This window comes from Rhinopithecus roxellana, chromosome 5 (assembly GCF_007565055.1).
Source record: "Rhinopithecus roxellana isolate Shanxi Qingling chromosome 5, ASM756505v1, whole genome shotgun sequence".
Classification (NCBI taxonomy): Eukaryota; Metazoa; Chordata; class Mammalia; order Primates; family Cercopithecidae; genus Rhinopithecus; species Rhinopithecus roxellana.
In genome coordinates this window covers 163,750,474-163,772,464 of record NC_044553.1, presented here as the reverse complement: position 1 = coordinate 163,772,464, position 21,991 = coordinate 163,750,474, and the positions used below count along the sequence as shown (strand labels likewise).

General features: G+C 52.9%; 1 protein-coding gene across 7 annotated transcripts in view; it reads left to right on the top strand.

Moving 5' to 3' along the window:
* The window catches only part of GPR132 (G protein-coupled receptor 132), a 54,276-nt gene that overhangs the window by 7,154 nt on the left and 25,131 nt on the right, over positions 1-21,991 (top strand). For 2 of the 7 annotated variants that reach the window (XR_004057285.1, XR_004057286.1), the window contains exons 2-5: positions 2,522-2,635; positions 3,636-4,205; positions 7,705-9,047; positions 15,604-16,569. Coding sequence is in view for 4 of the 7 variants with exons in the window: in XM_030930436.1 (XP_030786296.1) it covers positions 4,163-4,205; positions 7,705-8,813 (1,152 nt within the window). In the remaining 3 variants the exon portion in view is untranslated. Of the gene's footprint in view, positions 1-2,521; positions 2,636-3,635; positions 4,399-7,704; positions 10,407-15,603; positions 16,776-21,991 lie in introns of those variants that run through there. The other 5 variants (XR_004057284.1, XM_030930436.1, XM_010376919.2 and 2 more) reach the window with 5 other exon arrangements.

Below are 21,991 nucleotides of genomic sequence, written 5' to 3'. Positions count from 1 at the left end.
CCACGTGGGACGGGTGGGAAGAGCAAATGGCTCCAGGGAGCGCCTCTGGCCAGCCTCTCAACATACAAGCCTCAGGCCCAAAGGGGCCTTGCTGTGTAGGGCTCTGCCTGTAGCTGGGGCCCGGCCCTGCCCTTTAAGGGGAGTGTGGCCCAGGGGACTGACTGCACCTGCTGGCTTCCCATGAGGGTCTCAGCTGACAGAGAGCAGTACCAGGCAGCATGGGGTGGGGGTCGGGCCTGGCACTAGGCAGGCAGGATTGGAGTTAGTGAGGCAGCTGCCAGGCTCAGCCTCCGTCCCTGCACTGTAGGGCCCGGAAACAGCAGAGTGAGACCCTCAGGCTTTGCAGGGCTTTGGGAGAGGCATAAATACCATCTGCGAATGGGTTCAGGGCACTCTCCTCCCTGCAAACCCTCTTTGGCTGGTCAGGGTCGTGCCTGTTTTAGAGGCACCTCAGATTAGGGAAGGAAGTAGAGGGACAGGCCCCTGGGTGCCCTGCACCACCCCCCTGCATGCCCTGAGCCATCTGCTGCCCGCCCGCCATGCCTCCCTCCTCCGGGCCCCTCATGCCGTGGGTGACACAGCTTCCAGGCCATGTGCACGTCACACGTCGGGTAGCCAGGAAAAATTCCTAGAAGTGGTTTATCCAGGTCAAAAGTGAAGCACGTTTAAGATTTTTGGAAACATGTTGCAAAATTTTGCTGCAAGCCAATTCATACTTCCATCAGTCCTGTGTAAGGATACCACTGCCTATTCTCAAACACTATGAGTTTAAAAGTTCTTTATTTTTGCCAACATGATAGGCCAAAAAGATTTTAAAAGGCATTTTTATTGGCCGGGCGCGGTGGCTCAAGCCTGTAATCCCAGCACTTTGGGAGGCCGAGGCGGGCAGATCACAAGGTCAGGAGATCGAGACCATCCTGGCTAACACGGTGAAACCCCGTCTCTACTAAAAAGTACAAAAAACTAGCCGGGCGAGGTGGCGGCGCCTGTAGTCCCAGCTACTCGGGAGGCTGAGGCAGGAGAATGGCGTGAACCCGGGAGGCGGAGCTTGCAGTGAGCTGAGATCTGGCCCCCGCACTGCAGCCTGGGCGACAGAGCAGGACTCCGTCTCAAAAAAAAAAAAAAAAAAAAAGACTTTAAAAGGCTGTCTTTCAGATATTCATGTTTGCATTTCTTTTTTTTTTTTTTTTTTTTTTTTTTTTTTGAGACGAAGTCTCGCTCTGTCGCCCGGGCTGGAGTGCAGTGGCCGGATCTCAGCTCACTGCAAGCTCCGCCTCCCGGGTTTACGCCATTCTCCTGCCTCAGCCTCCCGAGTAGCTGGGACTACAGGCGCCCGCCACCTCACCCGGCTAGTTTTTTGTATTTTTTAGTAGAGACGGGGTTTCACCATGTTAGCCAGGATGGTCTCGATCTTCTGACCTCGTGATCCGCCCGTCTCGGCCTCCCAAAGTGCTGGGATTACAGGCTTGAGCCACCGCGCCCGGCCATGTTTGCATTTCTTTGATTAGAAGTGGAGTTGAGCATTTTTCAGATTTTAGGAGCTTTATTCTTTTTGGGACGGGGTCTCTCTCTGTAGCCCAGGCTGGAGTGCAGCAACGCAATCACAGCTCATGGCACTCCTACCTCCTGGGCTCAAGCGATCCTCCCACCTCAGCCTCCTGAGTAGCTGGGACGACACGTGTGCACCATCATACCTGCTGATATTTTTGTAGGTATGGGATGTTACTGTATTGTCCAGGCTGGTCTTGAACTCCTGGACTCCAGCAATCCTCCCACCTCAGCCTCTCAGAGTGCTGGGATTTACAGGCATGAGTTACCACACCGGGCCCTTAGGGGCTATTTTTATGTCTTCTGTGAAAGCTCATCAACTTTCTTTTCTCTCCCAGCTTTATAAAGGTATAATTGACAAGCAACAACAGTACATAGGCCAGGTGCGGCGGCTCACGCCTGTCATCCCAGCACTTTGGGAGGCCGAGGTGGGTAGATCATTTGAGGTCAGGAGTTGGAGACCAGCCTGCCCAACAGGGTGAGACCCTCGTCTCTACTAAAAATACAAAAACTAGCTGGGCATGGTGGCGCGTGCATGTAGTCCCAGCTACTCAGGAGGCTGCGGCAGGAGAATAGTTTGAACCCAGGAGACAGAGGTTGCAGTGAGCCGAGATTGCGCCACTGCACTCCAGCCTGGATGACAGAGCAAGACTCCATCTCAAAAAAAAAAAAAAAGAATCGTACGTAGTCGCAGTGCCTGATGTGGTGTTTTGATGCCTGTTGGCGTGGAACCTTGCTTGTATTTATCCTGTGGGATGCAACGGCAGATCCTTAACACTTAAAAAACACCTGCACGCTGTGCACATGTTCCCTAGAACTTAAAGTATAATAAATAAATAATAAAAAAACAAACACATACAAATCAACGGGGCACTTAGTAAATTAGTAAATACTCACTAGCCATTTTGTCAATGGGTTAACTTGTCATTTAATCTGATTTCCCTAAAGCGATTTCAACCTACTCTCTCTCTAGGTCATTTTAAACTCTCAGAGTGAACGTCTTGATAGGACCGACAAGACGCATGACATGTACTTAGAAAGCTTATCTTAGAGCCACACTGAGATTGGAACCTGCAAAATATGCCAGGTGAGAGAGCCTTCTCCAGCTTTGAATATGTACGAGGAACATGTAAGAGAATTTTTCTATGAAGCATGTTGTCTCATAATTCAAAAATTAACACAAAAAATAGATTATCGAGATAACAATTAGCTCAACAATAATAAATCTAGAGGTGCTACGTGGAGAAATGAAGGGCTGATTTCGTAATTCTTTTGTGAAGTTCTGGGAAGCCAGGAATGGGAATGAGGGCGTAGTTGGTGGCTCCGGGGAGGGCGACGCAGTACTGAGTCAGGGGGCTGTTCCACAGGTCCCAGGGGAGCCCTGCATGGTCCAGGCCATGAGGAGCTGACCACCAGCTCCCCCCCATTCATGCGTCTCCTGGTGCTGTTGCCCCTACTTCTGACCTGCCAGGAAGGCTATCTTCCCAGGAGGTCACTTGTGGCAGGAGGCAAGGGAGTGGGGGACATCCTCCTCACCAGATGGGCACAGAGCCACAGACACCACGGACCTGGTTTCCAGAGGTGAAGGTCCCAAGGCTGCGTGAGACCTGGAGCAGGGGGTGTGGGACTGAGGGACACTGAGGCCCTGCCTGAGACCACACGGGCGAGACAGTGTGTGGGCGGGGGAGCCGTCGGAAGTCGGGGAGGGGCCAGACCAGAGCGGCTCTGTGCAGGCTGAAGCTGGAGTGGCTCCTCTGGCCACGGGGGTCTTGCCTGCGTCTCCCCTTGTGTTTTGGATTCTGGCTCTGCCTCCCAGGGCGTGTGATTGTCATGAAAGAGACGGGCTGTGTCGGGGGCCGGAAACTGCCTCTGAGCTCAGGACTCGCACAGCGAGGCTGGGGCGCTGGTTTGATGGGAAAAGAGCCCTCTGGGTGAAGAACAGTGAGTGCAAACACAGATGTTGGGCCTCCCACCTGAGAACTGTCTTCACTGCCCCCCGCCGCCCGCCACAGCCCTGTGTCTTGGGCGAAGTGGTGACAATTGGCTATCAGACAGCCCAGTCATACCCACTCTCTCCCTCTGCCCAGGGAGGAAGGTGAGCAAGGGGCACAACACTCACACCCGGAGAAACCCAACAAGCGCAGCGAGGCTGTGGGGAGACCGGAGCCCTGCACACTGCCGGCGAAGGTGGGCCAGCGTGGCCACCGTGGAGAACAGCGCGGAGACACCCCAGAAGATGAGACGGAACTGCCATGAGATCCAGCAATGCCAACTGTGGGTCTGACCCAGGAGAACGGAAAGCAGGGACGTGAACAGACCTCCTCGTGTTCTTAACACCGTTATTCTCAGCAGCTCAGCTAAGGCTCAGAGGCAGCCTCCGAGCGTCTGTCAGCAGAGTCATGGATGAGCAGAACACAGCACACGCCACATTTGGAGGACTGTTCACAATGGAAGGGCACAATGGAATATATATATATAATTTTTTTTTTTTTTTTGGTGAGACCCTGGAGAACACACTGAATACAATGAACACTGTCCTGCCTTTGAAAGGAAGGGAAATCCTGGCACACGCTGCCACAGGAGGGAGCTTGAGGACATCGTGGCGAGTGGAGACATGGAACGACACACGCTGAGGACACGCACAGATGCCCACCCAGGTGGGGAGGTGACAGGGGAGCCCAGCGCACAGAGACAAAGTGGAATGGAGGCCTGGGGGCTGGGAGCAAATGCGGAGTGAGTGCTTCCTGGGACAGAGTCTCTGGGAAGATGAGAAGGTTCTGCCGACAGATGTTGGCGATGGTGGCAGAAGAATGTGAATGTGCCCAGTGCTGCTGAAAAACGGTTACAATGGTAAATTCCTTGTTATGTGTATTTTGCCACAATTTTCCACTTTTTCAATTTTTTTTTCCCTTGAGATTGAGTCTCACTCTGTCACCCAGGCTGGAGCGCAGCGGCACAGTCTCGGCTCACTGCAGCAGCACAATCTCTGCTCACTGCAGCTTCTGCCTCCCAGGTTCAAGGGATTCTCCTGCATCAGCCTCCCAAGTAGCTGGGATTACGGGTGCCTGCCACCACGCCTGGCTAATCTTTGTATTTTTAGTAGAGATGGGATTTCACCATGTTGGTCAGGCTGGTCTGGAACTCCTGACCGCTGGTGATCCGCCCAACTTGTCCTTCCAAAGAGTTGGCATTAAAGGCATGAACAGTCCGTGGGGCCAAATTTTTTTTTTTTTTTTTTGAGATGGAGTCTCGCTCTGTTGCCCAGGCTGGAGTGCAGTGGCACCATCTCTACCTCCCAGGTTCATGCCATTCTCCTGCCTCAGCCTCCCGAGTAACTGGGACTACAGATAACTGCCACCATGCCTGGCTAACTTTTGTATTTTTAGTAAAGACAAGGTTTCACCAGGTTGGTCAGGCTGGTCTCGAACTCCTGACCTCGGGTGATCTGCCCACCTTGGCGTCCCAAAGTGCTGGGATTACAGGCGTGAGCCACCACGCCCAGCTGAATTTTTTCAATGTACAAAAGCAAGTGGCCTGGTGCGGTGGCTCACACCTGTAATCCCAGTACTTTGGGAGGCCAAGGCGGGCAGATCACCTGAGGTCAGGAGTTCGAGACCAACCTGGCCAACCTGGTGAAACCTTGTCTTTACCAAAAATGCAAAAATTAGACAGGCATGGTGGCGAGTGCTTGTAGTCCCAGCTATTCGGGAGGCTGAGGCAGGAGAATCACTTGAACTTGGGAGGCAGAGGTTGCAGTAGCAGAGATTGCGCCACTGCACTCTAGCCTGGGCATCAACAGTGAGAGACTCCATCTCAAAAAAAAAAAAAAAGCAACACAACGGGGCCTCAGGGCCGACCCTGTTCGGGGTGACTTGCCCCATGGTGCTGGAGGTCAACAGGCCCTCAAGTACAGGAGGGAGGTCAAGGAAACTACGACATCCGCATGTGGAAGGTTCCTGAGGCCAGGAGGCTGGACGGTACCCAGGGACCCCCGACCTCGCGCCAGGGCACAGCTGAAGTTTGCCCCGCCTGGGGCTGTGGCAACCCGAGAAGCGTGGCAACGCTCTGTCCATCCTTCGGGTGCTGAGGCCAGGTCTGTCCGCGGCTTCCTGCTGATCTGGAGGTTCCATGATCTGTAGCCACAGAAGGCCTAGAAGCATGAACTCAGCTGGAGTGGGCAGCCAGGACACTGCAGCCGACAGTGCTGGCAGAGTTCTGGGAAGTCGCGCCACTGCACACCCTGCGTGACCTCTAGCAACCCCCTGGCTGGAGAGGAAGAGTTTCTGACCTCGGAGAGTTGTGTTTGAGGCAGGTTGCTGAGATCACTTTGATCTCCTTTTCTTTTGCCCTCTCCCACATTTAAGGAATTTTTTTATTCCATTGGGCCCACCAGATAGTCCAGAATAATCTCTTTATTTTACTGTCAGCTAGTTAGCAATCTTCATTCAATTTGCAACCTTACTTCCCCTTTGCCATGTAACCTACCATATCTACATGTCCCAAGGATGAGGATTCAGACTTCTTTTGGGTGGGGTCTTTATTCTGCCTGCCACCGAGATGAGGAGTATCACATGACATAGTAATAAGAAGATCAATTCACCAAGAAGACAGAACCATTTGTGACTCCTATGCCCCAATTAACAATAGCTTCAAATACATAAAGTAAGCATTGAGAGAATACCAGGAGAAGTGGACAAATCCACCACCCCCGCAGAAGCTTTTAATTGTCTTTTTTAGTAATTGATAGTTCACGCAGCCAGAGATGTGGTAAGACTACAGATTAGCCGGGCGCAGTGGCTCATGCCTGTAATCCCAGCACTTTGGGAGGCCAAGGAGGGCAGATAACCTGAGGTCAGGAGTTCAAGACCAGCCTGACCAACATGGAGAAACCCCATCTCTACTAAAAATACAAAATTAGCCGGCCTTGGTGGTGCGTGCCTGCAATCCCAGCTACTCAGGAGGCTGAGGCAGGAGAATCCCTTGAACCCGGGAGGTGGAGGTTGCAGTGAGCTGAGATCGCACCATTGCACTCCAGCCTGGCAACAGAACGAGAGACTCCATCTCAAAAAAAAAAAAAAAAAAAAAAACAAAAAAAAAAACACAAAAAAATACTACAGATTAGGAATTAGGATTAGGCAGTGCCCAGCTATGGGGCGAGGTGGGGAGTGGAGGCAAAGTGGGAACGGCTCTGGAAGGGTGTATGTAGTGGCAGTGCCTAACAGACTGCTTAGAAGAGCACTCACACAGCAATTACAGGATCAACATTATTTTCAAACACATCAGCAACTTTTTTTTTTTTTTTTTTTTTTTTTTTTGAGATAGAGTCTCACTCTTGCTACCCAGGCTGGAGTACAGCAGCAGGATCTCAGCTCACTGCAACCTCTGCCTCCTGGGTTCAAGTGATTCTCCTGCCTCAGCCTCCCAAGTAGCTGGGATTACAGGTTGAGCCACCAGGCTCAACTAATTTTTTAGAATTTTTAGTAGAGACAGGGTTTCTCCATGTTGGCCAGGCTGGTCTCAAACTCCTGACCTCAAGTGATCTGCCTGCCTCAGCCTCCCAAAGTGCTGGGATTATATGTGTGAGCCACTATGCTGGGCCTCAAGCAACACTTTTGAAAACTGACCTCAGTGAGTTACAAAGATTCAGTATTACCCAGACGCAATGGCTCACACCTGCAATCCCAGCACTTTGGGAGGCTGACACGGGCAGATCACCTGAGGTCAGGAATTCAAGACCAGCTTGGCCAACATGGTGAAACCCCATCTCTATTAAAAGTACAAAAATTAGCCAGGCGTGGTGGCGCGTGTCTGTAATCCCGGCTACTTGGGAGGCTGAGGCAGGAGAATTGCTTGAACCCAGGAGGCAGACGCTGCGGTGAGCCGAGGTTGCGCCACTGCACTCCGACCTGGGCCACAAGAGCGAAAAAAAGAAAAACGATTCAGTATTGCCCGGCCTGCATTCTTTGCCCATGAGGCTGCTGGGTTGGAGATCCGCTATCTAATAATTGCTTTAAGAAATCCATTTGGAAATGTTTTAAACACCTGCGTGTGTCTAGTCTGAGCTACCATGAAGCTTCTATCCTTCCTTCCCACAGTAGAGTCTCTCCCAGGTGGTTTCCAGGGACTCCCGTTCTCACTCTTGTCTCCGTCCTACAGGAAACGCCACCCCAGTGACCACCACTACCCCGTGGGCCTCCCTGGGCCTCCCCGCCAAGACCTGCAACAACGTGTCCTTCGAGGAGAGCAGGATAGTCCTGGTCGTGGTGTACAGCGCAGTGTGCACGCTGGGGGTGCCGGCAAACTGCCTGACTGCGTGGCTGGCGCTGCTGCAGGTGCTGCAGGGCAACGTGCTGGCCGTCTACCTGCTCTGCCTGGCGCTCTGCGAGCTGCTCTACACCAGCACGCTGCCGCTCTGGGTCATCTATATCCGCAACCAGCACCGCTGGACCCTGGGCCTGCTGGCCTGCAAGGTGACGGCCTACATCTTCTTCTGCAACATCTATGTCAGCATCCTCTTCCTGTGCTGCATCTCCTGCGACCGCTTCGTGGCCGTGGTGTATGCGCTGGAGAGCCGGGGCCACCGCCGCCAGAGGACCGCCATCCTCATCTCCGCCTGCATCTTTATCCTCGTCGGGATCGTTCACTACCCGGTGTTCGAGATGGAAGACAAGGAAACCTGCTTCGACATGCTGCAGATGGACAGCACGATTGCCGGGTACTACTATGCCAGGTTCACCGTTGGCTTTGCCATCCCTCTTTCCATCATCGCCTTCACCAACCACCGGATTTTCAGGAGCATCAAGCAGAGCATGGGCTTAAGCGCCGCCCAGAAGGCCAAAGTGAAGCACTCGGCCATCGCAGTGGTTGTCATCTTCCTGGTCTGCTTCGCCCCGTACCACCTGGTTCTCCTCGTCAAAGCCGCTGCCTTTTCCTACTACAGAGGAGACAGCAGTGCTGTGTGCGGCTTGGAGGAAAGGCTGTACACGGCCTCTGTGGTGTTTCTGTGCCTGTCCACGGTGAACAGTGTGGCTGACCCCATTATCTACGTGCTGGCCACGGACCACTCCCGCCAAGAAGTGTCCAGAATCCATAAGGGGTGGAAACACTGGTCCATGAGGACAGACATCACCAGGCTCACCCACACCAGGGACATCGAGGAGCTGCAGTTGCCCATGGCCCTTGCAGACAACTATACCTTCTCCAGGCCTGTGCACCCACCAGGGTCACCAAGCCCCACAAAGAAGCTGATTGAGGAGTCCTGCTGAGCCCACTGTGTGGCAGCAGGGGATGGCAGGTTGGGAGTCCTGGGCCAGCAATGTGGCTCCTGTCCACTAAGCCCACATTGCCCATGTCCCCTCTGGAAGACAAACTACCAATTTCTTGTTCCTGAAGCCACTCCCTCCATGACCTCTGGCCCCAGGCTTTCCCACATGGAAGGTGGCTGCATGCCAAGGGGAGGAGTGATACCTCCAGGCTGCCGGGAACCCAGATTGCGTGTGGTAGGCAGTGGGGCCTCTTCATCAGCAGCCCTCCTGGCTGGTTCCCTTGGCTGTGGGCAGGGAACAGGGCTGCTGGCAGAGGTACCTGGTGGCTGCCCTGTTCGCATCAGTGGTGATGACTTTATTTGCAGGGCATTTCTGCAAGCATTGCTCGGATGCAGTGGCACATTGTGGGCCCTCTGGGCTCCTGCCTCAGAACGTCAGTGGGCACCATGCCGTGGGTCACCCAGCACCGTGGCAGCGCCCAGTAGGGCATAGGGCAGCCTACCACCTCCGAGGGGGCAGGAGTCCTCATCTGGGGTTGGGTCTGTGTTGAGCTGGAGGGCCTCTAGGCAGATGTGGGGCAGGGTGGCCAGCTGCTCCAGCTCCCAGAGGGGCAGCCCAGACATCCTCAAGCGGGAGCCCCAAATGTCCACGCCCAGAACGACAGTTGACAGGACAGGCATGACACAGCCATGTCAGAGGCAAGGGGTGCCGGGAGTCCCAGCCGCCTCCTTGGGGAGAAGTTGGTGAGGGGTCTGCACAGGGTGGGGCCCCCACCTCCAGCACGTTACCAAGGCAAGAGTGCAGCATCTGGCCTGCTTGTCTAGTGGAGAAAGCCAGCTCCCTGCACCCTCGGGCAGAGTCAGATCTGGGTCTGCCCCGAAGGCCTCGCCTAGGCCACGTCACACTGATGCCCTGGTTTCCCCATCTGTAAAATGGGGCCAATGACACCTACCTCACTGGGTCACCATCGAGATCAATCCTCCTCCCTGCCCTGACACCTGGGGCACATCGCATGCTCTCAGAGCACAGAGCCAAGCAGATGCAGCACCTGGACGGGGAGCCCAGCGCCCAGCATAGCGCAGGGGCTTCCAGGGAGGCCGTGCAGGGTGATGGGGCTGAGCCACACTCTCGTTTTGTCAGGCAGCTATGCAGTTGCTCTTCCTTGTTTTGGTTTTTTTGTTTTTTTAATATTTATTTTTTTAGAGACAGGACTTTGCTCTGTTGCCTGGGCTGGAGAACAGTGGCACTGTCATAGCTCACTGCAGCCTCAAACTCCTGGGCTCAAGCGATCCTTCCCCCTCAGCCTCCTGAGTAACTGGGACTTTGACAGGCATGCACCACCACACCCAGTCAAAACAGCCGTCCTCCCCTTGAGAGTCATCAGAAAAATACATTAGGAAAATGTGTTTAGAAATAAAAGCACAAGGCAGGGCGCAGTGCTCACGCCTGTCATCCCAGCACTTTGGAAGGCTGAGACGGGAGGATCACTTGAGGCCAGGAGTTTGAGACCAGCCTGGGCAACATGGGAAAACCTTGTCTCTTTTTTTGGTATATAAAAAAATAAAAATAAAAGAAATAATGCATTTTAACCTTTACAGTTAACATTTCTCCTGCTGTGAGAGGAGTGTGCCCCTAGGCTCCCACAAGACAGCCATGACCAGGGACTTGAAAAGTTGGGGCTGAGGTTCAGTCTGGAATATTCAGGGCTGGGGCGAGAGGGATCATAACGATGTCCAGCAGGGGCTTTCCGGTGGCTGCTGTAACCAGTTCCCACAAGTTGGTGGCTTAAAACAACAAACCGGGCTGGGCACCGTGGCTCACACCTATAATCCCAGCACTTTGGGAGGCCGAGGTGGGCAGATCACCTGAGGTCAGGAGTTTGAGACTAGCCTGGCCAACATGATGAAACCCCGTCTCTACCAAAAATACAAAAAAAAAAAAATTATCTGGGTGTGGTGGCACACACCTGTAATCCCAGCTACTCCGGAGGCTGAGACAGGAGAATCGCTTGAACCCAGGAGGCAGAGGTTGCAGTGAGCTGAGATTGTGCCATTGCACTCCAGCCTGGGTAACAAGAGCAAAATTGCTTCTCAAAAAACAAAACAAAACAAAAATGGTTCTCTCACAGCTCTGAAGGCCAGAGTCCACTTTTTCATCTTTTGCTGCCACAGAGCAACAAATAAGAGCCTCACTCCCATGCCAGATCCCAGCCTTGGGGACCGGGCACCGTCTCACCCACCGGTAGGGATGGCAGGGCTGGGCTGAGATACCTAGAGTACCTGGCTCAGGTGAGGGACTGCCTGAACTGGCTGCTGTCACAGTGGCAGGAAAGTCACCAGGCATAGCCAGGTGAGGTGGTACCTGCAGCTCCAGCTGTTCAGGAGGCTGAGGTGGGAGGATCATTTGAGCCTGGGAGGTGGAGGCTGCGGTGAGCTAGGACTGTGCCACTGCCACACAGGGAGGCCAGGAGACAAAGGCCCGATGAGACCTGGGGGTGACACCTCCGTGGGGGTTTCAGAGGGCTCCTGGGAGCAATGTCTGCGGCGAAATTTAAAAATGGACCCCAGGCCTGCGGGACCCACGACAGTCATGGTCAGGTGGAGAAACTCTATACAAAGACAAACCACTCAGAGTGAAACCCGGGGGGGCGGGGCTTACCTGACGGGAGGGGCAGCTATGGCGACCTTGCCCAGGGTGAGGCCCAGATGGGACCAGGCACCTAGGAAGGGAGGCCCAGCCCAGCCCTTAATGCTGAGACCCTCGAGGGTTGTGGGCGGAGGGCAGCAGGCTGAGTCCCTGCAGGACCGGTGCAGCTGGGGAGGTGGAGGTTATGGGCCTGCCTCGCTGCTCACCACCCACTGTCTGCTCACCGCCCCATGTCTGCTCTCTGCCCCTCATCTGCTCTGGCAGTGAGAGAGGGTCACAGCATGGCTCTGTCATCAGCCACTGACCACTGACCACAGGCCCTGGCCCTGTCATCCAGCTTGTCCTGCTGGTGGGAGCTTCTGAGGTCGCCAGTGCTAGGAGCCGCCCTGTGTGGAGTCTGTAGTCACTCACTATCTCTCTCACCATCTACCCCTTCCATTACCCGGCTTGCTCTCACTCAGGCACCCCCCCACAAGGTGCTCCTGGGGCACCCCAGGTAGTGAGGAGGCCACAGTAAAGGCCACTGTGACCCACGCATGGAGGCGGGAATGAGGAGGGGGAGCCCCGAGGGCCACCCCTGCCTCCAGCACCATGCCCCCTGCCCTCCAAGCTCGAGCCACAGTTGCCTCTTCAGACAGCGTCCAGGAGGGGCAGCGCTGCTCTGCTCACAGCCCTGTCGTTACCTGAGTAACAGTGACCGGGAGAGAGGACCACACACCTCCTCGCTAGCTGGAGAGAGGCCCCCCGACCTATGGAACTGTTCTCCCAGGTCCTACTGTGACAAAGACACCTGCACACCAGCAGAAGGAGTGGTTCAGAAGCAGCACCTCAGGCTCGCCAGAAGGCACTGTGTCCTGTCCACGCCCGCTCCCCTGCGACCATCCCCACTCCGTCTGGCCCGGCAGGGGCTGTGGACCCCTCGCAGTGACAGCCCAGGGAGAGGCCGCATAGGCCAGGGAGGCAGGGAGAGTTTTGTTGGGAATTCTGGGATCCTACTGCCTGGAGTTGGTGCAGGGGAGCACAGCCCGAGGATACCACATCCTGGTGGCCCTGCAGCCACCTGGCCTGCGGGAGGGACATGCCTGGAAGGGACAGCACGAGGGGGGACCCCATATGGGGGATTCTTTTTTCTTTTGAGACAGAGTCTTGCTCTGTCACCCAGGCTGAAGTGTTGTGGCATGATAGCTCACGGCAGCCTCCACCTCCTGGTCCCCTGAATAGCTGGGACCACAGGTGTGCACCACCACACCCAGCTGGGTTTTTTGTTGTTGTTGTAGAGACAGGGTTTTACCACATTGCCCAGGCTGGTCTTGAACTTCCGGACTCAAGCAATCTGCCTGCCTCAGCCTCCCAAAGTGCTGGGAGAGATTACAGGCATAAGCCACCACACCCATCCTTTTTTTTTTTTTTTTTTTTTTTTTTTTTTTTGAGACAGAGCCTTGCTCTGTCACCCAGGCTGGAATTGAGTGCAGTGGTGCAAGCTCAGCTCACTGCAGCCTCTGCCTCCTGGGTTCAAGTGATCCTTCCACCTCAGCCTCCTGAGTAGCTGGGATCACAGGCATGTGACCTCTCTCTCTCTCTCTCACCCTCTCACCGTCACCATCTACCCTTTGCTGGGCAGCATGCCCAGCTGCCCAGCTAATTTTTAAATTTTCTGTAGGGACAGGGTCTCACTATATTGCCCAGATTGGTCTTGAACTCCTGGCCTCAAGCAATCCACCCTCCTTGGCCTCCCAAGGTGCTGGGATCGCAGAAGTGAGCCAGCCCCCAGTCCTAGCAGTGCTCTTGAGTAATGAACGTGTGAATGAGAGCACACTGAATGGTCGTGTGGGGCGGCCACCCTCCTGAGGGACAGCGCACTATGGACAGGTGATTCCACCACTTGGTGCCTCCTTTCTTCATCCGTAATTTGGGAATGGTGACAGTGACTGTCCCACAGCCCTGGTGGGGTATTAATTCAGATAATACACGTCCCACACCTAAGATGAGCCTGGCACAAAGCAGCGCTCAAAAACAGAGTTAGACCTTCACTTAACTTCCTAACTTCCTCCTTGGTTTGCCCCAGTGGGGGATCCTGCCGGGAAAGACGGTCTTTGATGAAAGGTCCGCCTGTTCCCAAGAGCGGCCCTAGAGGGCGCCAGGCAGCGGGGCTTGAATGGGCCGGGCGGGTTTCGCTTTCCCGCGAGTAGCCGCCCGCGGCCGCCAGGGGGCAGCAGCTCAAAGGGCGCCCGCGGGCAGCTGGGCCGCGTCTGTGGCCACGCAGTGCAGAGGCGGCCCCATCCGAGCGCTCGGGCGGGCGGGCGCGGAGCCGGAGTAGTGCCCCCGCCACCGCGGACCCTTCACAGGCGGAACATTTTGCACATTCTTCCAGACCTTTGCTAAATCCTTACCTGCCTGTACAGGCGCTCGCGGAAAATACGTGATACTGCCTTGTGTGTATGCATTTATCCAGCTTTTTATTTTGAAATAATTCCCAATGTGGGGGCCGGGCGCGGTGGCTCACGCCTGTAATTCCCGCACTTTGGGAGACCGAGGTGGGCGGATCACGAGGTCAGGAGATCGAGACCAGCCTGGCCAACATGGTGAAACCCCATCTCCACTGAAAATACGAAAAAATTAGCTGGGCGTGGTGGCGTGCTCCTGTAATCCCAGCTACTCGGGAGGCTGAGGCGGGGAGTCGTTTGAACCAGGAAGTCGGAGGTTGCAGTGAGACTCCGTCTCAAAAAAAAAAAAAAAAGAAATCCCAATTTACAGAAAGTGGCAAACACCGTGCAAAGACACCTGGATTTTCCTGTCCTACAGATTCTCCAGCTGTGAACATTGCCTGGCTATTTCTTCTCTCGCTCCTGTTTCTGTGCCATTTGAGAATAAGCTGCAGACTCCAGGCTTGCTCCCCTGAACAGCTCAGAGAGTATTTTGGAAATAAACGAACTCTCTCCCAAGTAATTGCAGTGAACCTTGAAAAATCAGGAAGCCACCACTGATTCAATGTCTCCATCGACTCCGCAGAGCCCCTGCCAATTTCCCCGCTGCCTCAGTGAGTCTTTGTGGATCTCATGGGTCTTTGTGGGACGGCCCTCTCTCTAGCCTTGTCTGTTTCCTGTGGCTTCTTCATCTCCAGGAGGAACCCCTCAGAAGTGAGACTTTCCTCTTACAGCATCCTACCGAAGGCCGGGGCCAATCTGGCCATCACTGGTGATGATAATCCTCATCTCTTGGGTACGATGGTGTCTGCCACCATTCCCCACTGAGATGTTAATTAGTAAGCATTTTGCATTCATTAATGAATAAGCAATTATTACACCGTTTCTGGGGAGAGAATTTGAGGTTTCCACTATGAGGTCAGGCTTACCCTTCTCTCTCATGTATGTTTGTGCAGGTCTCTGTCCATTTTGTCTTGCTATAAAAGACTACTTGAGACTGGATAATTTATAAGAAAAAAAAAGAGGTTTACTTAGCTCACGGTTTTGCAGGCTGAGAAGTTCAAGGGCATGGCCCTGGTGAGGACTTTCATTCTGTGTCACAAAATGGTAGAGAAGGCAGGGCACGGTTGCTCATGCCTGTAATCGCAGCACTTTGGGAGGCCGAGGCGGGTGGATCACCTGAGGTCGGGAGTTTGAGACCAGCCTGGTCAACAGGGTGAAACCCCGTCTCTACTAACAATACAAAAATTAGCCGGGTGTGGTTGCACGTGCCTGTAGTCCCAGCTACTCAGGAGACTGAGGCAGGAGAACTGCTTGAACCTAGGAGTCAGAAGTTACAGTGAGCCGAGATCGCGCCATTGTACTCCAGCCTGGGCGACAAGAGCGAAACTCCATCTCAAAAAATAATAATAATAATAATAATAATCCAAGATCTGGGCACTAGGGGTGCGCACTGTTTCCAGAGCTGTAGAAAATATGTATGCCTCTACACACACGTAGATATACATCTGTATTTCCAGCCATCCATATTGAAACTGGATTTGTACTGATATCTCCAATTTCAATCCACCCAGCCAGAAGTTGGTCCAACCCGACCACTTTCCTAATTTGCAACTCCCTTCTCCGAAACAAGAGTCCTCAAATTCTTCATCCCTGATGCTTTTACTTATTTGTGCCATCCCCAGCCCTCTCCAACATCTCTTTCTTGGCTTCCTTGGCAGGTTAAAAGCCGGACCTCAAGGAGGAGGGAAGAGGAAGTAGGAAAAAGGAAGACATGAAGGGTCTGAGAGTCCAACTCTGTTTGCAACTGAACAGCGAGCCTGCCAGTGAACATGGGCAAGACATGAGACACCTGGGTCTGAGACAAAGACTTTGTTCCTCACAGCACAGCAGGCAGCACGAGCTTCATATGCCCCCAGCCCCCCAGCCCCACGGACAAGGAGGAGTGGCCCCGGTCAATGCTATACACACAGCTAAGGAACCCTGGGTTAGGAAACACCAGTCATTTAAAGGACTGCTGGCAAACCTGCCCAGTTTCTGCCCAGAGGGAGAAGCTATCTTTATTATCTTGGACAGCAAGCAAATTTGCCCTCTGCCTGGAGAGAGACACATGTGTGATGCTGAGGATTGATGTGTGGACACTGGGACTCCAGGGCCTAAGCTGAGACCCCAGCACTGCCCTTTACTCTCTGGGATCTTGGACAAGTGACCCAACCTCTCTGTGCCTCGCTGTCCTCATCTGGAAAGTGGAGACAATAACCGTATCCAGGTCACTGCTTTCTTAGGAAGATTAGCAAGACCAGTATACAATGTGCCAGGGTCATCTATGCTGGGAAGGGCTGAGTGGGCTGCAGACAGGGCCATGGATGGCCTCTCTGAGCAGGCGCTTTTGAGCCCAGACCAGTGGAAGTGGGGAGCAACCTTGCAGCTGGACTGGGTCAGGTGCAGGGCAAAGGCCCAGGGCAGGGAGCGCTTCAGGTGTGAAGTGGTGAGAATCCACGGGGAGCAAGAGACCGGGAAGCCAGGCATGGACAATGGAGCGCCCTCTGAGCACCTGAGCGGGTGCCGGGGACTCCTGAGCAGAGGCCAGTGCAGCCAACTTGCATTTAAGGGCCCCCTGGCTGGCATGGAAGTGCCTGGATACTCAGGAACAGCTACAAGCGTCTGGAGGAGGCCCAAGGGTCCAGGTGAGCATCTGAACTGGACAGCAGCAGCGGGGTGGTTGCAGGTGGGCAGACCCTGATCTGTGTGAAGGTGGAGCCGAGGATGCTGGCGGGCAGATGGGAGGTGGAGGTGAACGAGGCTGCAGGAGGAACCCAGTGCTTCGGAGGAGCCTCGGGTAGCTGGTGGTCTTCCTTTCCTGTTAACACAAATGTCGTGGTTTCAAACAGCCCCTGCTTTTTTTTTTTTTTTTTTTTTTTTTTTTGAGATGGAGTCTCGCTCTGTTGCCCAGGCTGGAGTGCAGTGGCGCGTCTCGGTTCACTGCAACCTCCACCTCCCAGGTTCACGCCATTCTCCTGCCCCAGCCTCCTGAGTAGCTGGGACTACAGGAACCCGTCACTGTGCCCGGCTAATTTTTTGTATTTTTTTTTTTTTTTTTTTTTTTGAGGCGGAGTCTCGCTCTGTCACCCGGACTGGAGTGCAGTGGCCGGATCTCAGCTCACTGCAAGCTCCGCCTCCCGGGTTTACGCCATTCTCCTGCCTCAGCCTCCCGAGTAGCTGGGACTACAGGCGCCCGCCACCTCGCCCGGCTAGTTTTTGTATTTTTAGTAGAGACGGGGTTTCACCGTGTTAGCCGGGATGGTCTCGATCTCCTGACCTCGTGATCCGCCCGTCTCGGCCTCCCAAAGTGCTGGGATTACAGGCTTGAGCCACCGCGCCCGGCCAATTTTTTGTATTTTTAGTAGAGATGGGGTTTCACCGTGGTCTCGATCTCCTGACCTTGTGATCCGCCTGCCTCGGCCTCCCAAAGTGTTGGGATTACAGGCGTGAGCCACCGTGCCCGGCCCAGTCCCCGCTTTTTTAGCTTGCAGTCTGCGGGTCTCTGCTTAGGCTAGAGTCAGGCGGCAGCTGGCCACGCTCTGGTCTGGAGCTCAGGGTCCCCTTTCCAAGCTCGCTGCCGTCGCTGGGAAGCCGGGTGTGGGACTGAGGTCCCTGCCTCCTTGTGGTGTTACTGACGGCTGCTCCCTGCTTCTGGGGGGTGCTCATATTCCTTCTCATGCCCCCTGCCCCGTCTTCAAACCAGCATGGGCACCCTGAAGCCCTCCCACGCTTGGACCTCCCTGACTCCCCCTCCTGCCACCAGCCACAGAAAACTGTCCTCTTTTCAAGGCTCCCGGGACTAGATCAGGCCCACTCGGGAATTAGTGTTAAGTTCCACTCTGCCATGTATACCGGCCCGACCTTGGGAGTGGAACCTCTGCATAGTCACCAGTTCCAGGGGCTGGCGCAGGGGAGTCTGGGAGGGCACATGTTCTTAGAATTCGGCCTAAACTGGGGTACTTAAAATAAGGGCAAGGCTGACACGCAGTGGCCTCCTGGTTCCTTTGGTGCAGGGTGGATGGCGTTTAATCCAGGACTAGAGAGGCGCCTGGGGAGTAGGTGGTGACAGAGGGGCGGTGTGAGGACTGGGCTCTGGAGCCCTGCAACACTGGGAGGGGGCGAAGAGGAGGGATGCGCAGAGGCTCACGGGGAGGGGCTGGTGGGAGGGGCAAGCGCAAGGGTTGGGCAGGGCAGGGCCCACAAAGTTTGGCCCAAGGCCCCCGGTGGCTTCGAGAGGAGAGGAGGGTGGAGGAGGGCTGGTAAGCCCATAGGATCATAAAGGCCTCAGGAGGCCAGCACGGTGACTCACCCCTGTGATCCCAGCACTTTGGGAGGCGGCAGTGAAAAGATCGCTTGAGCCCAGGAGTTCAAGACTAGCCTGTGCAACATAGGAAAATCCTGCCTCTATCAAAACCACACAAATTAACTGGGCGTGGTGGTGGCGCCTGTCCCAGCTGCTCGGGAGGCTGAGGTGGGAGGATGGAGTGAGCCCTGGGCGTGGTGGTGGCGCCTGTCCCAGCTGCTCGGGAGGCTGAGGTGGGAGGATGGAGTGAGCCCAGGAGGTTGAGGCTGCAGTGAGCCATGATTACACCACTGGTGGGGAAAGAGTGCGCCCCAGGAATTTGAGACCAAGAACAGCAAAGAAACTGTGGCCACGGGGGTGTGGGAAGGTTTTGGGATATTTGCTAGTGTGAAAGGAAAATATGGGGACCCCAAAATCACTAAGCCAAAGTGAAAAGTCAAACTGGGAACTGCTGTCAGGCAGCCCTCCCTCCAGTCCTATTCCTAAACAAGATAGCTACAAAGATTAAAAAGCTACGTACCTCCCGCACAAATTGCCCACAAGGAAATTCCTTGTGGTCTGTTGCCCATGGAAGGTGCTCCCCACTCCCTGCTTCGAGTTGTCCCGCTTTTTGGACCAAACCAATGTGTTTCTTTTTCTTTTTTCTTTTTTTTTTTGAGACGGAGTCTCACTCTGTCGCCCAGGCTGGAGTGCAGTGGTCCAATCTTGGCTCACCGCAACCTCTGCCTCCTGGGTTCAAGCGATTCTCCTGCCTCAGCCTCCTGAGTAGCTGGGATTACAGGCACCCACCATCATGCCCAGCTAATTTTTGTATTTTTGTAGAGACAGGGTCTCACCATGTTGGCCAGGCTGGTCTTGAACTCCTGACCTCAGGTGATCCACCCACCTTGGCCTCGCAAAGTGCTGGGATTACAGGCGTGAGCCACCGCGCCTGGCCTTATGTATTTTTTAAATGTGTTTGATTGATGTCTATGTCTCCCTAAAATGTAAAACCAAGCAGCACCCCAGCCACGTTGGGCACATGTTCTCAGGACCTCCTGAGGGCTGTGTCATGGCCATGGTCACTCATATTTGGCTCAAAATAAATCTCTTCAAATATTTGACAGAGTTTGATTCTTTCCGTTGACATGTTACTGGTAAAAGGTATCTCAGTTACTGGCAGCAAATCAGTACAGGTCTGCAGCAACCTCAATTCTTGCCTCCTCAGAAGAATTTGACCAAGGGGCATGAGCAGAAGGAGAAACTGAGGTAAGTTTCAGAGCAGGGGTCAGTGTTTATTAAACAGCTTCAGAGCAGGAACGACGGGAAGGAAAGCACATGTGGAAGAGGGCGGGGTGGGCGGAGCGAGAAACCAAGTGCATGACAATCTATACCATTTTTCTTTTCTTTTTTTGAGATGGAGTCTTGCTCTGTCACCCAGGCTGAAGTGCAGTGGTGGGATCTCGGCTCACTGCAACCTCTCCCTCCCAGGCTCAAGCGATTGTCCTGCCTCAGCCTCCTGAGTAGCTGGGATTACAGGTGCACGCCACCATGCCCAGCTAATTTCTTTGTATTTTTAGTAGAGATGGGGTTTCACCATGTTGGCCAGGATGGTCTTGAACTCCTGACCTCAAGTGATCCGCCCATCTCGGCCCTCCCAAAGTGCTGGGATTACAGGCCTGAGCCACTGCACCTAGCCCAATCTATACAATTTTAGTCATCTTGACCATAAAACATAATTTCCATAAGCCTTTTATAAACTTTTATTAAGGACTGGGTTAATACTCCAAGAAAACCTTGTTAATCCGACACAGAGGCCATATGCTGGTCTTGCATCAGCATTCCTTCAACATTAATGGTTAACTTATCTCTCAAAATCACCCCTTACAATCTCACATGCCCACCTCTTCTGCGATGGTCCCTGGGCCTTGAGGAACTGAACCCTTTTAACTGGTTTTGGTTTGATTTCTGGCCTGTGTCTCAGGAACGTGGTTTATTTTGATTGGCATCTTCTATTGGGTCTGAGGATGAGGCTTTAACTGCTGTCAGTGTTTAAGATTTAGCAGAACTTTGGCCAGGGGTGGTGGCTCATGCCTGTAATCTCAACACCTTAGGAGACCGAGGTGGGTGGTTGGGAACTCTTGAGGTCAGGAGTTCCAGACCAGCCTGGCCAACATGGTGAAACCCTGTCTCTACTAAAAATACAAAATAGGCGGGCGTGGTGGTGCGAACCTGTAGTCCCAGCTACTCCGGAAGCTGAGGCAGGAGAATTGCTTGAACCCAGGAGGTGAAGGTTGCAGTGAGCAGAGATCGTGCCACTGCACTCCACCCTGGGTGACAGAGCGAGACTCTGTCTCAAAAAAAAAAAAAAAAAAAAAAAAAAAAAAAAAAAAAAAAAAAAATTTAACAGGACTTGGTGTCATTTTTAGACACAGGAGTCAAAGCCCTGTAACTTGATGGCATAAGGACTTGAAAAGCACATACAGAAAATTACACAGATATAATAAATTTAATTTAAAAACATTTTAATCTCAATTTTTCTAAGAAAATCACAACTTAGGAATTATTTCAATAAAGTGTAAAAAGCCAAAGACAAAAGAAAACACCTTCTGCAGTATGAGTGCTGTTCCCTATGGGGAGTCTGTTTAGATCACCAGCAAGTCAGAACTCATGACAAGGCATTTGAATTAGTTACACATAGGAAGAGTGTTTCCTGGGTCATAAGTGAAAATTTTCGGATCCATAGAACAATTTAAAACCAAGAGCACAGAATATTATATTGGAAGGAAACATGTCCTTTAGAGCTCTAAGACAAAACATTTTCTAGCATCAGGCCACAATAAACAGAACCTGAAGAATAAAAAACTTACAGGAGTTAAACACTAGTTGAAGGACAGAGTTACTTTTTCAGGCCTATTAAAAGGGGAGAGAAAGCTGAAAACAGAAAGGCACAATGAAGTTGAACTTTGCATACAAAAATAATAATGTCATGTAACTTTATTAAGAGTAAAGCAATACCTTAGGAAAATTTCTGTGTTCAAACTTTTTTTAGGAAGTTTTTAAATATCAAAACCCAATCTCTAGAAAGACCATTATAAACAATTTCCCTTTAATTATGACAACTATAAAAGTTTTTTCCATAAATCCTCTGCTTATGATTTACACAGACCATTCATGACATGTTTGGACTTTCTGGTTTGTCCTGAACATCCCTCTTTCGTGAAGAACCAGTCATTTTATTCTAGTACAAAAATTCACCAAACAAGATTCTTTCTCATATAAAATTATTTTTCTCTAAGCTTTTTTTTTTTTTTTGAGACAGAGTCTTGCTCTGTCACATAGGCTGGAGTGCAGTGGCACGATCTCGACTCACTGCAACCTCCACCTCCTGGGTTTAAGCAATTCTCCTGCCTCAGCCTCCCAAGTAGCTGGGATTACAGGCATGTGCCACCATGCCTGGCTAATTTTTACATTTTTGTAGAGATGGCATTTCACCATGTTGGCTAGACTGGTCTCGAACTCTTGACCTCAGGTGATCCACCTGCCTCAGCATCCCAAAGTGCTAAAAAGGATTACAGGCATAAGCCACTGCACCCAGCCAACTTTTTTTTTATACTAAAAATGCCTCTTTATTTTTATAACTTTCTTTTTTTTTTTTTTTTTGAGACAATTTTGCTCCTTGTTGCCCAGGCTGAAGTGGAATGGTGCAATCTCAGCTCACTGCAACTGTCTCCCAGGTTGAAGCAATTCTCCTGCCTCAGCCTCTCGAGTAGCTGGGATTACAG